Genomic DNA, 14,870 nt, shown 5'->3' with positions numbered 1-14,870 from the left:
ACTTATAATGGAGCACATATTATACCAGGCAACCGTCTTAGATGCTTTATATAATACTCTTTTTTAAATCTTGCAATCATTCCAATTAATCATGCTATGGATTATATGGTCAATATCAACTCTGTTTTTCCCATGGGTCAGACACTGAGTTAAATACCTTACATATATTATTTAATTCTTCTGTGCGGTGGGTATAGATATGGAAACGGAGACTCACTCAAGTGATTAAAATACTAGCCCAAGGTCACAACAGCTCAACACATCAGTAAATAGAAGATCAGTTAGTTACAGAAGCAGATAGCATCAGAAATCGGAACTTCACTTCTGAATCTAAAAGATTAACAGTAACTCTCTAAGTGGCATATATAACACATCTGGGAAAAGGTGAACAAAAAGGTGAACTAATTTAAAGTCCTACATCCAAGAAGGATTTTCCTAAGATTATTTTTCTGAAGAAGAAACAAAATCTACTGTAATAATAGTTTTAAAATACACCTATTGTCCGAGGGAGAGGCAAGATGGTTGTGTGTGAAAGAGTACTAGCTGTTCATCTTAAGACGCATAACAATTTCTGAGATTTTACTTATGATATATTTTAAAACAATTCAAATCCAATGAATATGTTAAATAATCTATTATTTTCTAACAAGTTGAGTAGATCTGTAGAAAAATGTTTTCTTTTCTGCTGTATTATATATAAAGGAACTAACGAAAACATGAAAAATATAACATAAACTTAGTCATATGATAATAGGTTATAAATACGAGTCTTTATTTATAAAATTAAAAATTATACTGCTTCAAATAGTTTTTAAACTTATAAAATGTACCCACTATTTTTCAAATAACATTTTAGCAAAACTCAGGATCCTCAAACAGAACAAATGTATTTCTAAATTATTAGAACCAAAGGAGCTCCAGAGCACAGTCAAATCTGTGAATGATCTAAAGCAATCCTTGACTTGTTTGATGAAGCCCCAAGCTTTCACTGGGATAAGAGCTAATACCAGCCACTTAATGAACATTTGCTCTGTATTAAGCCATTTACATTTACAAAACATTGTTTCTTTTTATCTTATTTGTAGGCCTAAATTTAATTACCCTCATTTTGCTAATGAAAAAATAAAGCTCAGAGATGAAGTTTACAAAAGAACACATGACAGAAATGGCAGAACTGTGTATAGCTGGAAAGCCTTCTTTTAGGAGTACCCGATTTGAATCCAGGTCTGTCATACTTCAGATATCATACTGTGACATGCTGTTTCTTAACAGAACAAAATAATTAGAACCCAAACTATTTTCCTGGTGCAAGCCCAGCTTATCTTTTCTTTTCCTAACTTGATGACACAGTGACAGAAAATAGCCTTCTAGGGCCTGTACCTATATGGAAATCTTCCTCCTTTTTCTTCATCAGTTATACTATGATTGTACTACGTACCCTACTCAGACTGAAATCTCCTGAATCAATTAACAACTAGTTGAGTGAAACATTAGAAATGATGTTGAAATTATCAATTTCCAAATACTCAACTTATGTATATATTCCTTTTTAAAACTGCCCTTCTCCCATTTTGGAACAGAAAGTCTTACATCTCATCCATCCTTTAGAGCAATGCAAGTTATGGTTAAATACACGGCTCTGGAGCCAGAGTGGCTGGCTCTAGAGTTCCAGCACTCACTAGCTGTGTAACCGTGGGCAAGTTAATTAACCTCTCTGTCCATAAAATGTGGAAAAGTAACACTGACCTCATAGGTCATTATGAGGATTAGAGGAGTTTATATAGAAGCCACTTAAAACAATGCCAGGCACACAGTTTTCACTATATAAATGTTAGCTATGATGATGATGGTAACAATGATGACGAATGATACAAAAACCTCTAGGGCACCAAAGGGAGAATCAGAATTATTACAAACCACAAAGCTTCTTTTAACCAAGGTATTATGGTAGGGCTTTCTGTCTATATTTTATTATGCTTTACATATTATATTTAGGAGCAATGTTGGGCATTAGATATTGACTATTCTGGTGCTTTGGTGTGTTCTGAATTCAAATATAGAGTGAAGACAATTTTTGTTTAATGTCCTTCCCTCCTCTATCCTAGTAAAAGGGTATTACTTTTCAGGTCGAATCTTGTATAAGTAAAGCATAGATAAATTTTTTAAAGGAATACTGAAGGTGGCGTCATCTTATTTCATTCAGATGACAAAGTCATGGCTTAACTATGTTAGAATTACAAAGTAAGGAGCGTGTCATGGGAACACCTATTAACCACACTTTCTTGGATTGAAAAACAAAGTTGGACTTTATCAAAATAATGGAAAATGAGGTTGATTAAGCAAGATCCTTTTGATAATAAAGACTATTAGTTAGGTTATGTGGCAGACATTTTCTATAACTGAATGAGGTAAATCTGCAGTTCCAAGGTTTTAACACAAAACTACTCAAAGCACATGATAAAAGCACCTTATCGAAAAACTGTATTGGTCTTGAACAATATATCCAGTTCCTAACCCAGTGGTCCTCAAAGCATAGTTCCCTGACCTATAGCATCAGCATCTCATGGGAACTTGTTAGACATTAAAATTCTCAGGTCCACCTGAATCAGAAATTCAGGGTATGGAGCCTAGAAATCAGTGTGTAGGCCCACCAGGTGATTCTAATGCACCCTGAAGTTTGAGAACTGGTGTGCTAATACTTCTTGAATGTATCAGGTTAAATAAGGTGCATCTAAGCAAAACAGTCAGTATAACTTCTAGTCATATCTTATTAATATCTTTTTAATATATTTTCAATAAGCTTAAAAGTAAATGTACTGACTGGGCATCAAATTCTTTTCTGAGTCATATGTTGTTACTTTTTTGATTTCAACAAAATCAAAGAACTCATGTCAGAAGATCATTAAATATAATCTTAATAATTTTGGATAATTCTGAAGGTTAAAGAATTACTAAGTTCTAACCTTAGCTATTTACTGATGTGAACTAGATTTTCAAATTAAATCTATAAAAAGGAAAAACAGAGATAGAATTAATGTTGAACCCAGTTTCACTCAAGCAATAAAAAATATTCATTCTGGGACACACTGGAGTTAACACTTTACTGAGAAGTAGGGAAAAAAGTCTCGTCCACCTCATTAAGAGATGAACTTCCAATAGCTACTTTGTCATGTATTGTTTCACATACTGTTGATTTCTAAAACTCGTAATGATAAAATTTTAAACACTTAAAACTTCATAGAGCACCAGCAAATTGAAGAAGTTAAACTAAAATGTCTACATTTATAGCTGAGAAGTACTGATACGAGTTCAAGGAGAAGAGGGTAATAAAATTTCCAATATGAGAGTTTATATATTTTTTTAAATGGATGTTGGTAAGTATCAAGATGATACTGGATACAAAAAGTATTTTAACTTTTATTTCAAAATGTCAATTTAATATACACAAAAAATTTTATTTACAACTATTTAAGTTATAATGAAGAAATTTAGATTTCAAATTAAAAGTGGGTGAAAGTTTATATATAAGTATTCATAGTGATGAGGAAAAGTGAGCAAAAAGTTTGAAGAGGACCATTCCATAAGAAAGCAGTAATAAACAAACAATGGGGGGGGGGCACACTATGAATGATACCTAATAAAACAATTAAAAGTTGTCATTCATGATGAGCTAGTAATAAAGTAAAATGCTCATCGGCTCAAAGATGAACTCTTTTAGGTTGTCTTTAGAGGCTTATTCCCACCTCTATCAATGAATTACTATATATATATGTGTATGTGTGTATATACACACATATCACAAACGCTCATCATTTAATTTCGTCCGTTTGCTAAATGAGGACCAAATCTTAGTTTAGGAGGTGGCTTCATTTGTTAAGGTCACTAGTGGGTCAATGACAAGGCAAAAAACAGTAGCCTTCATCAAAACTACCCTTAAATATTCTTCAAATGGACCATTATGTTTCAGGTTATCAATGATAATTTATTAATTCCTTTCTTTGTTGGACATAGTTTCTCTATGGCCCTCAATTAATTTAATCTCTAGTTTCTTCTTTAAGGATAAGAACATACTCCCACCACACACCTAACTGGCAAAATGAACTGTTTCATTTCTTTGTTAAGGTTGAGAAACTATTAATATTTGACCACTGATTCCCCAATATGCATTGGCTATTTAACATCTATTGCCTGTGGGTGAAAGGTACTAACTAGATTAGTAGTCAAAATTACTTACTGTTTTCATGCTTTATAATTTGCCCAATTCTGTTAGTTGGTATCAAGTAAGTTAAATGCACTTATGATACAACTCTACCATATACTTTAGAAGGATGCAGTGGAAGTCAATAAAGTATGTGATATGTATTACACACTTTGTGTGAATAGAGTATATAATTGTGATTCTATAAGTTAGAGAAGAGGAGAGACTGGGACCATGATTAAATGAGAGCAGAACAAGTTGCTGGAGAGATGTGATGAAAGTCTGAACTGGGCCATAAGCACTGGCAGTTGAAGATGCCAGGGTATTTAGAAAGATTCAACAAGATTTGGTGAATAAATGGATGTGGTAATTAAAGATAAAAAATAATGAGATTTTTGCTGTGAGGTGTGAGGGAAGTTGAGAATGATCTAAATGTATTTCTAGGCTGAAAGGAAGAAGCAGGTGAAAGATAAAGAGGTTTAAGATATATGAATGAGGAGATAGATGGATATTCAGAGCACAGATTGAGAAGAAGCTGACATCTCTGAAGACAAAGGGAAGTTGAAGGAAAATGAATTCAGACGCTAATAAGTTTGTAAGTGAAGGGGTAAGAAGCTGAAGAAACCCATGCCACATGACTTCCATATTAATTGCAAAGTGAGAATACGATCAACTGAGGAAAAGAATATCCTATATTAAAAAATACAAGGAAAGAAAAATGTCTTGGGAATGGTAGGAGGTGGAAAGAGCAGATGAGGTGAAAGATGGATTGTTTTAAGACAAATGAAGTTGAAAAAAGCACTTCCAAAAAAGCTGAGAGTGCTAAAATATAAAAATGATGACTCATATTGAGATAGGAGAAAGAAGTCCAAGGACTGAAGAGAATGATCATTATTAGACAGGTATGAATTCCAATTAAAGATATTTGAGTTAAACAGAACTGACCCAAGGGCCCCGAGGAAGGGTGCACAAGTGCAGGTATACATGTCCATATATGCGTCATGTGTACAAATGCACATGTGTCTAATCCAAGACTCTGATTCTATGGTTTCTTGGTCCAAAATTGAAAGTTATTAGGATATATTATACTTATGTATTAGTATGATCAGCTAGGAGAATTATAATTATAAGGTCATTCTTGGTGTATCAATTTCCAGTGAACAAAATCACAAATAAGTCCATCGGGGCACTTCATCTTGTTCCCACAGTTGTAAATTTCTAATCCCTCACACTCCTCTAAATGTTTTTTTGAAACTCTATTATACTATTCTTCCTCTGACTTACGTTGGTCCTACTGCTCCTGGAACGTATAGTATCTAAGAAATTAAAGCTTACACTCAAGTTCTGCTTTAGCCTATTCCACTATACAATATCAGTTTCCTGTACTGCATATTTAAATTTATCCTTAGTATTAAATCTTACACACCATTAACCATACTGAAAAAACATTATGTAAAAACACTAACCTGGGGTGGATGCTACATGGGTCTGGGTTTGGACTTGCTCTACAGCTTGTGGCCTAATTTCAGATAAAACTTGATGACTGGAACTTGGATGTTCGACGAGTTTTACTGCAGCTAGTGCATCAGGGCCAAACATCTGAATATCCATAGAAACCAGACACACTAACATGTCTAAAATAAATTAAAAACCAATAGTTATTAATCAATAGTATTACCAAACAATGACATTGCTGAAAAACACATGCTGTTAGAATAACTGTTTCTCAAATGCCAGTCCACAAATCATCGTTCATCAGAATTATCTGTGGATCTTTAAAAAAGATAGTTAGGCTCAATCTCTGAAGACTGATTTAGTATCTCTGGGATGGGGATTCGGCATCTTTGTTTTTTTTTTTTTTAATTTTTTTTTTCAACGTTTATTTATTTTTTGGGGGACAGAGAGAGACAGAGCATGAACGGGGGGGGGGCAGAGAGAGAGGGAGACACAGAATCAGAAACAGGCTCCAGGCTCCGAGCCATCAGCCCAGAGCCTGACGCGGGGCTCGAACTCACGGACCGCGAGATCGTGACCTGGCTGAAGTCGGACGCTTAACCGACTGCGCCACCCAGGCGCCCCACGGCATCTTTGTTTTTAAACAATTTCCCAACTGATTCTGATGTGTAGCCAGATTTAGGAACCACTGATATGGAAAGTAACATCTTAAATTTCTCAATAATAGTACTGGCAAGCCAAATCTCTATTAACTCTGATTTTAGTATTTACACCAAAGACAGAAATCATTTTAATCAATGAGTAAAATGTTAACATGATATACTTTCATAAGTATGTTTAAAACTGACAACCCACTAAGGGTGTGTTAAGTTCACTAATTTTAAGGATAGTAGCACTACCAGCAACTTCTAGGAACACAAGGAAACTTTTTCACTCAGCTTCAGTTGCTTAATAGTAGCAGCTGACTGTTTAAAACTGAAAGATCTGCTCTTCAGAGACAGCAGTTTTGTTGGTTTGAAATCTGATATGTAGTAACAGAAATACAGAAAGGGACATGAATTATTGGTAGCCACATACACCCTGGTCTCTATATGACAGAAGTTTCTTGCTAATCTTAAACAGGTAAAAAAGAATAGCACAAACAAGTGTAACTAATGGGTAATGACCCCTCAAAATAAACAGTACATCCTAAATATCAATTGTGATTTAGCACAGTACCAGACTAAATATTTTTTTTCCTCAATAAGGAAAATAAATGTTTCTTTGGTTTAGTCTTACCTATGCTCTTTTCTACTTTTGCAATTTTTGTGCAAGCGACGTCTCCCATTTCAGTGAGCATATATAGCACCTCGAGTGTTGAGATTACAAGCAGCACATCAGGTAAAGTGAGATGACAAATGATCTCTCTGTATGAGTCCTGATCGACATATTCACAAATCAAAACACCATTATCTTCTGCTTTGCAAAGATTTCCCAAAATTTCCATGCCTGAAAAGCATACATGCACAAACATTTATTTGTTTTTTAACAGATGCTAAAAATTTTGTGTGTGTTATACAGTGAGAAAATTAAGTAAGCGCTTACCCCTCATCTTTAAAAATCTATCCCTTGACATTAGGCATTTAGTAACAGTATGAAACATCAGATGAGTAGTTTTGAAATCAACAGGGTCCAACAGAAGCTGGAAAAAAGAAAGGACACTATTGTTGAGGCAGGCTTCTTCCACTGTTGTAAACTTCAAATTTAATAAAAATTAACAACAGTGTTGCGTATGTTTTAAAAAAATGTAGTTACTGTGAGAATAGCCATCACTAAATCTGGAGCATCATTTCAAATATTTCTTTTTTCTAAAAAAGTGTGTGATACCATACCACTTTAGGCAAAACTGTATGTAGGCCTTTCATATTCTGTAAGTATAGCAAATATAATAATCCTATATACTAAAATTTTAAAGTAAATATCACTGCTAACTATTAAAACTATTTTAAGTTACTGTCACATGCTTACCTCAGCTGCAATATTTCCTAATGTGTCAAGGCCTAATTGCCTTAGAGAAATAAAATGACTATGTGCAGAAAGTAATAGGAAACGAAGACAGGTACGATTAGCTGCCAAGAGCTTAACATTGCCCTCCTCAAAGGAAAGATTTCGCAAAATCACTGCAATCTGAAGTACCCGTTGTCCTTCAATATCATTAATGCCCAGCTTTCGAGGTGGATGAAATAAAGATTCCCAAATCCATTCTCCTGATGTACCTTCTATAATAGAAAATACACATTTTACTTAAATTAATATTTCATTTATTATTATTGATAGTCAAAGTTACTTAAAATTTTTCTTATTGACTTACCATGAGACTTGTTTCTGTCAGAAATGAGGTCACGTACTTCATTATCATCAACAATGTCCTTCCAAAACTGTAATAAGAAATTATAATACTTAATTCTGACATTTGAAAACAACTCTTCTATTACTTTAAAGACAGTCACACATACTATAACTCTATAAAATTTCTATTTAAAAAAATTCATGTAGATATACGTTATATATTTATTTATTTGACATAAATGCTTAACTTTTTATAAGTTTAAGGTAGTTATAAATAAGGTATCATTTCAGACTAGAGTTTCTCAACCTGGGGTTATGGTGCTATTATCTTGTTACTTTTGTACTAATTTAGGGTCGTATTATCTTGTTACCTTTGAACTAATAAAGCAGCACACAGACTATTTGCTTTTCATCTCTTAAGCATTCTAGTATGTATATTTCAAAATAATTGTATTTTATTTTTTTGGAATGAAGATTCCTTTGCATTTAAAGTCACTAGTCTGGGAAAAAGTCCACTACCAAAAGGATCCACTGCTCAAAAAACTCACGATAGAAAATATTTGAGAATAAACAAGAATTAGGCATACGAAGAAAAAAAAAAACAATGTTCAATAAACAAGAAAAAAGGGCCATAGGAAATCCAAATAACAAAGATATCAGACATGGAATTTTAGATGATCACAGATAATAAATTCAAAGAAATAAGAGATCGAAAAATTTGGCAAATAAATGAAAACTATAAGAACTGGGGTGTCTGAGTGGCTCAGTTGGTTGAGCATTTGACTTTTGATTTTGGCTCTGGTTATGATCTCACAGTTCTTGAGTTCGAGCCCCACGTCGGGCTCTGTGCTGACAATGTGGAGCCTGCTTGGGAGTCTGTCTCCCTCTCTCTATGCCCCTTCCCCACTCATGCTGTCTCTCTCTCTCTCTCAAAAATTGAATAATAAATAAATATTAAGAAAATATAAAAGCTAAACAGAATTTCTAGAACTGAAAAGACAACTCAATCTAACAAATGATTATATACAACTCAAGAAACAATTAATGAACTAAAAGAGAGTGCAAAAGAAAATAACAAATTGTCAGCAAAAAGAGACAAAAGGATGAAAAAAAAAGCATATAAGACACAGGGCATAGAGTGAAAGGTTCTAACATTAGGGTAACTGGAGTTCCTGAGGAAGATGAGAATGGGCAGAAACAATAGTTGAAGAGACAAGGCAAAGAATTTTCTAAAACAACTGAAAGATAACCTACAGATTTAAAAAGCACTCCAAACTCTGAAGAAAGAGAAATAAAGATGTGTAGGAACATCACAATAAAATAATAAAATACCCAAAAAGCAAACACAAAACAAAACAGGGGAGCCTGGGTGGTTTAGTTGGTCAAGTATCTGACCGGCTCAGGTCATGATCTTGCAGTTCGTGGGCTGGAGCCCCATGTCGGGCTGTGCTGACAGCTTGAAGCCTGAAGCCTGCTTCGGATTCTGTGTCTCCCTCTCTGCCCTTCCCCTGCTTACTCTCTCTCTCTCTCTCTCTCAAAATATATGAACATTAAAAAAAAAATTAAAACACACATACAAACCCTCCAAAACAAAACCCAATTTAAAATGCAAAGACAGAGAAAAGAACAGATAATCTTGAAAAGGACAACTAAAATGACAGCAGACTTTGTAAAAAAAAATTAATAATAATAATAATAATATGATGATGATGATGATGATAATGGAAGCCAGAAGACAATGGGACATTTCCTTAGTGATGGAAGAAATGATCTGCCAAACTAAAATCTTTATACAGTGAAATTGCCCTTCAAAAATGAAAACTGGCAAATGAAAACTGAGAAAACTTGTCATCTACAAACCAGCGTGAAAGAAAAATAAATGAAAAGGTAGATGTAGTTTAAATCAAGATAATGAATGAATTACTTAAAAAATGTCTTATGAGGTAAAAATACACATAAAATTAAAATCTAAGACAAAATGTCTAGAAGAGACTTTTGTTCAGGCCATAATGGAGTAACTGGTACTTCAGTAGTCCTCTTCCTATCATAAAACTACTATGTATAAAACAACTGTTTTCAGAGATTGGACAACACAGCAATGCAAAACTAATCACTGAAATAGGGAAAACGAATGAAGTGAGTCCAATGACTGTTCCATAGTTTTACAGGACGCTCTTTCTAGACTACAGCAAAGGGACAATAAATCTAAGAGATCACAGCAAGCTGAGGAAACTGATCAAGGCCAATAGAACTAGAATTTGAGAGCAAATTTGCAAGAAAGAGGAGCAATGAAGAGAAAACTCCATGACTCTGCACAGGACTGCCTTGAATTGATTGATGTTATGACTGAACTCCAAAACACCAGGCCAAAAAAAAAAAAATGTAGAGAAAAACTACTGAGGAGCTATACTGGACAATTCACAAAACAGAGAAAACTCATTAAATACCCTGTTAATTCAGTCAAAATCCAAACAAAGCCATGCCTTAGGAATAAGGATAAACTAGTGCTAAAGACTAATTTCTCTCAATCATAACAAAGCTTTAAAACAATCTTCTAAAGGATCAATATGTCACAATCCATATGTCAATTAAAAAGCATGCCAGAACAAAGTCCAAAATCCAAATACTCAATAATGTAACATTCGTAATATCCATATCTAATAAAAAATTATTGTCTGTACAAAGAAAGTAGGAAACATGATTCATAACTAAGACAAAAATATTTCAACAAAAAACAAATCCAGACGTAATAAAGATAATGGATTTAGCAGACAGATTTTAAAACATTTTTTAATAAAATTTTATTTTTTACTAAATATGGGCAAAGATGTAAAGGGAAGTATGAACACAATTAGAAAAATGGGATGTTTTTAAAGACAATAAAATAGAATCTCTAGAGTAGAAAAACATAGTATCTGAAATAAAAAACATGACTAGAGGGGCTAAACATAACAGAAACTATCCATGAAGAACACAGGAAAAGAAGGTCTAAAAACAATGAACAGAACTTCAGTGGCCTGTGGGACAATAAATGGTCTAACATTTGTATGAATACAGTCTGAGAAAAATAAGGGAAAGAAAATATTTCAAGGCATAACTGTCAAAACTTTCCAGATTTCATGAAAAATTACAACCAAAAGAGCTAAATAAATCCCAAGCAAGAAAAGTGCAGAAAACTTCAACAAGGCACATCATAACCAAAATAAAAATTGATGATTAAGCAAACACCTTACAAGCAGTCAGAGAAAACACATCACACACAAGATAATAAGAATAAAACTGACTTCTTGTCAGTAACAAGCAAATCAGATGGCAATGCAACATTACCCTAAAACTACTCAGATAATACCCTAAAAACATGTAATTTTATATTCAGCAAAAACATCTTTCAAACATAAAGGCAAAATAAAATTTTTAGGAAAATAAAAGCTAAGAATCAAAACTCAACCACATCAATAATTTCATAAAGTATAAATAGTCTGAACACATTCATGAAAAGTAATAAATTACAGAAAAACTATAGTGAGGGAAGAGGGGAAAGCAAAACCCAACTATAAGATGTCTATAAGAAACACTGTATATAAAACCACAGATGACAAGCATAAAGACGGAAAAAGATATATCATGAAAATATTAATTATAAGAAAGCTGCTATAGATAAATTACACCAGGGAAGTTACTTCAGAAAATGGGATATTACCAGAGGTCAGAGGAATATTTCACGCTGATAAATAAAAGCTGAATCATCAAGAAAATGTAAAAATCCTGGGGCACCTGGGTGGCTCAGTTGGTTAGGTGACTGACTTCGGCTCAGGTCACGATCTCACAGCTCGTGAGTTTGAGCCCCGCGTCGGTCTCTGTGCTGACAGCTCAGAGCCTGGAACCTACTGCAGATTCTGTGTCTTCCCCTCTCTCTACCCGTCCCCTGCTCACACTCTGTGTTTCTCTGTCTCTTAATAATAAATAAACGTTAAAAAAATTTAAAAAAAGAAGAAAATGTAAAAATCCTAAGTGTATATGCAACTAATAACAGAGGTTCAAAATACAAAAACTGACAGAACTGGGCTGCCTGGGTGGCTCAGTCCATGATCTCACAGTTTGTGAGTTTGAGCCCTGAATTGAGCTAGCTGCTGTCAGCATACAGCCTGCTTCAGATCCTGTCACCCTCTCTCTCGAAAATGAATAAACACTTAATAAAAACAAAAACAGGAGCAAAAACTGACAGAACTAAAAGGAGACAGAAGCATTCACACTGTTGATAATTTTAACACTCATCTCCCAGGAAATCCTGGAACAATTATGTATAAAAGCAGTAATGATACAAAAATTTTGAACACTGTCAAATACCTTGGCTTGTTATTAATAAATATTGCATTCAACAATAGTAGAGCATACAATGTTTTCAAGTGTGTATGAAACATTCATGAAAACCATATGCTGAGCCATAAAACAAATCCTGGTAAGTTTAAAAGAACTTACATAGACTATGTTCTCTGACAACAATGGAATGAGATAAGAGTAATAACTTTAACAATAATACTAATATTAAAAGCTACTTCGAAAGAAAACACAGTCAGATATTAAACAGCACACTTCTACATAACCCATAAACAAGAAATCATGAAGGACATGAGAAAATATCTTGAACTAAATGTTAATGAAAACTCAACATAAGCAAACGTGTGGGATACATCTCAAGCAGTTTATCAGAATTTATAGCTTTATATGCTGACATTAAACAAGAAGGAATGTTTAAAACCAATGGCCTAAGATTCTATTTTAAGAGGTCTGAAAAAGAGCAAAGTAATGTATAACAAGAGCAATATATAGACATCAAAAGTGAGTATATGGAGATGGGAGTTTGTTCTAGTGTCCCTGCATTAACTAAAAAGTGGTAAAAGTACTAATTTACTAAATTAGTAATAATGAAAATTATAATCTTGGGGTGCCTGGTGGCTCAGTCAGTTAAGTGTCCAGCTCTTGATTTCAGCTCTGGTCACGATCTCATGGTTCATGGGTTCGGGCCCTGTGCTGGGCTTTCTGCTGGCAGTGTGGAGCCAGCTTGGGACTCTCATATTCTCTCTCTCCTCCCCCCTCTCTGCTCCTCCCCTACTCACATGCTCTGTCTCTCTCCCTCAAAATAAATATACATTTAAAAAATAATAACTAAATAAAATATATCTCTAGTGTAATCACTAAGAGAACAGAAGAAGTATAAAATACCAAAGTAACAGTATGCAGAATACTGAATAGTAAACAATACTCAGTCAAATCAATTGAAAAAAAAAGTAAGAAAGGAGGAAGGGAAACAAAACCAAACCAAATAGGCAGGACCTATAGAGACCAATTTAATACACTGCATATTTAAACACAATCATATCAAAATTATATTTAACATAAATTGAATAAATGCACAAATTTAAAAACAAAGATTTTCACACTGGGGGGAAGAAAGTCCAAATGTATGTTTTTATATATAAAAAATATCTAAAATACAAGGATAAATAAGGACAGTTCAAGGCAGATGAACATAAGGGAAGGGAAGCAAAAATAATGTAAAACACAGAGGTAGACAAACCATAAGAGACTCTTAAATACAGAGAACAAACTAAGGGTTGCTGGAGGAGTGCTGGGTGGGGTGATGGGCTAAATGGGCGAGGGGCATTTAGGAGAACACTTGTTGGGATGAGCACTGTTATATGTAAACGAATTACTAAATTCTATTCCTGAAAATAAATAAATAAAATTAAAGTTACTATTTTTGCATTCCCCCCAAAAGAGAGGTTCAAGGCAAAATATGAGCCATACAAACCACAGCCAAGTGGAAGATGATTTTACAATGATTTAAGACCAAAAAAAGTAGACTTAAAGGTAAAAAAGGTACTTTATATGTTCAGTTGACCAGAAAGATATAACATCAGTAAGTGTGCACTATGTAACAGTCTTGAAATATAAAAACACAGAATTATAGAACTGTAAGGAAAGTCATATCAATAATCACATTAGGTGTTTTTAATATACCTCTCTCCATAAATGAAGAAATAAATGGACAAAAGAGTACTGATATGGAAACAGGAGTATCATGATTAACCATGTTGACCTGACACACATAGAAATTCACATCCAACAACTTCCAAATATGTATTATTTTCAAATGTGAATAGTGTTTATGAAATCTCATTAATGTTAGGCTAACAAATAGTGAAAATATTTCAAAAGTTTAAGATTATACAGAGTATATTATTTCTGCATAGTGAAATTCAGTTAGATATTAATAAGAAAAAAAAACCAGAAAAACTTCATGTTTTTGGATATAAAAACTTCCCTTCAAGAGATGATATTTACAAATGACATATCTGATAAAGGGTTAGTATCCAAAATGTAAAGAACTTGTAAAACTCAACACCCAAAAACAAATAATCCAATTTAAACATGGGCAAAAAACATTGTTTCAAAGAAAAATGAATAGACATTTTTCCAAAGTAGACACATAGATGGCCAAAAGACACATGAAAAGATGCTCAACATCACTCATCATTAGGAAAATACAAATCAAAACTATTAATGACATCTCACCTCACACCTGTCAGAATGGCTAAAATCAACAACACAAACAACAGGTGTTGGCAAGGATGTAGAAAAAGGGAAATCCCCTTGCACTGCTGGTGGGAATACAAACTGGTGCAGTCACTCTGAAAAACAGTATGGGGGCTCCTCAAAAAGTTAAAATAGAACTCCTTATGGTCTAGCAAATTGCACTACTAGGTATATACCCAAAGAATACAAAAATACTAATTCAAAGGGATACATGCAGCCCGATATTTATAGCATTATCTAAAGTAGCCAAATTATGGAAATAGCATCCATCAACTCGTGAATGGATACAGAA

At 33.8% G+C, this 14,870-nt stretch overlaps 1 protein-coding gene across 1 annotated transcript in view; it reads right to left on the bottom strand.

Moving 5' to 3' along the window:
• Nucleotides 1–14,870, bottom strand: part of ARID2 (AT-rich interaction domain 2) — a 169,441-nt gene that overhangs the window by 52,646 nt on the left and 101,925 nt on the right. Inside the window, 5 exon segments of the mRNA XM_030322394.1 lie at nucleotides 5,665–5,832; nucleotides 6,932–7,141; nucleotides 7,238–7,334; nucleotides 7,661–7,911; nucleotides 8,004–8,070. Of these exon segments, the coding sequence (XP_030178254.1) occupies nucleotides 5,665–5,832; nucleotides 6,932–7,141; nucleotides 7,238–7,334; nucleotides 7,661–7,911; nucleotides 8,004–8,070 (793 nt within the window).

This window comes from Lynx canadensis, chromosome B4, assembly GCF_007474595.2.
Source record: "Lynx canadensis isolate LIC74 chromosome B4, mLynCan4.pri.v2, whole genome shotgun sequence".
Lineage (NCBI taxonomy): Eukaryota > Metazoa > Chordata > Mammalia > Carnivora > Felidae > Lynx > Lynx canadensis.
Note: the sequence above shows the minus strand (reverse complement) of the source record. Positions and strands in the feature narration are given on the sequence as shown.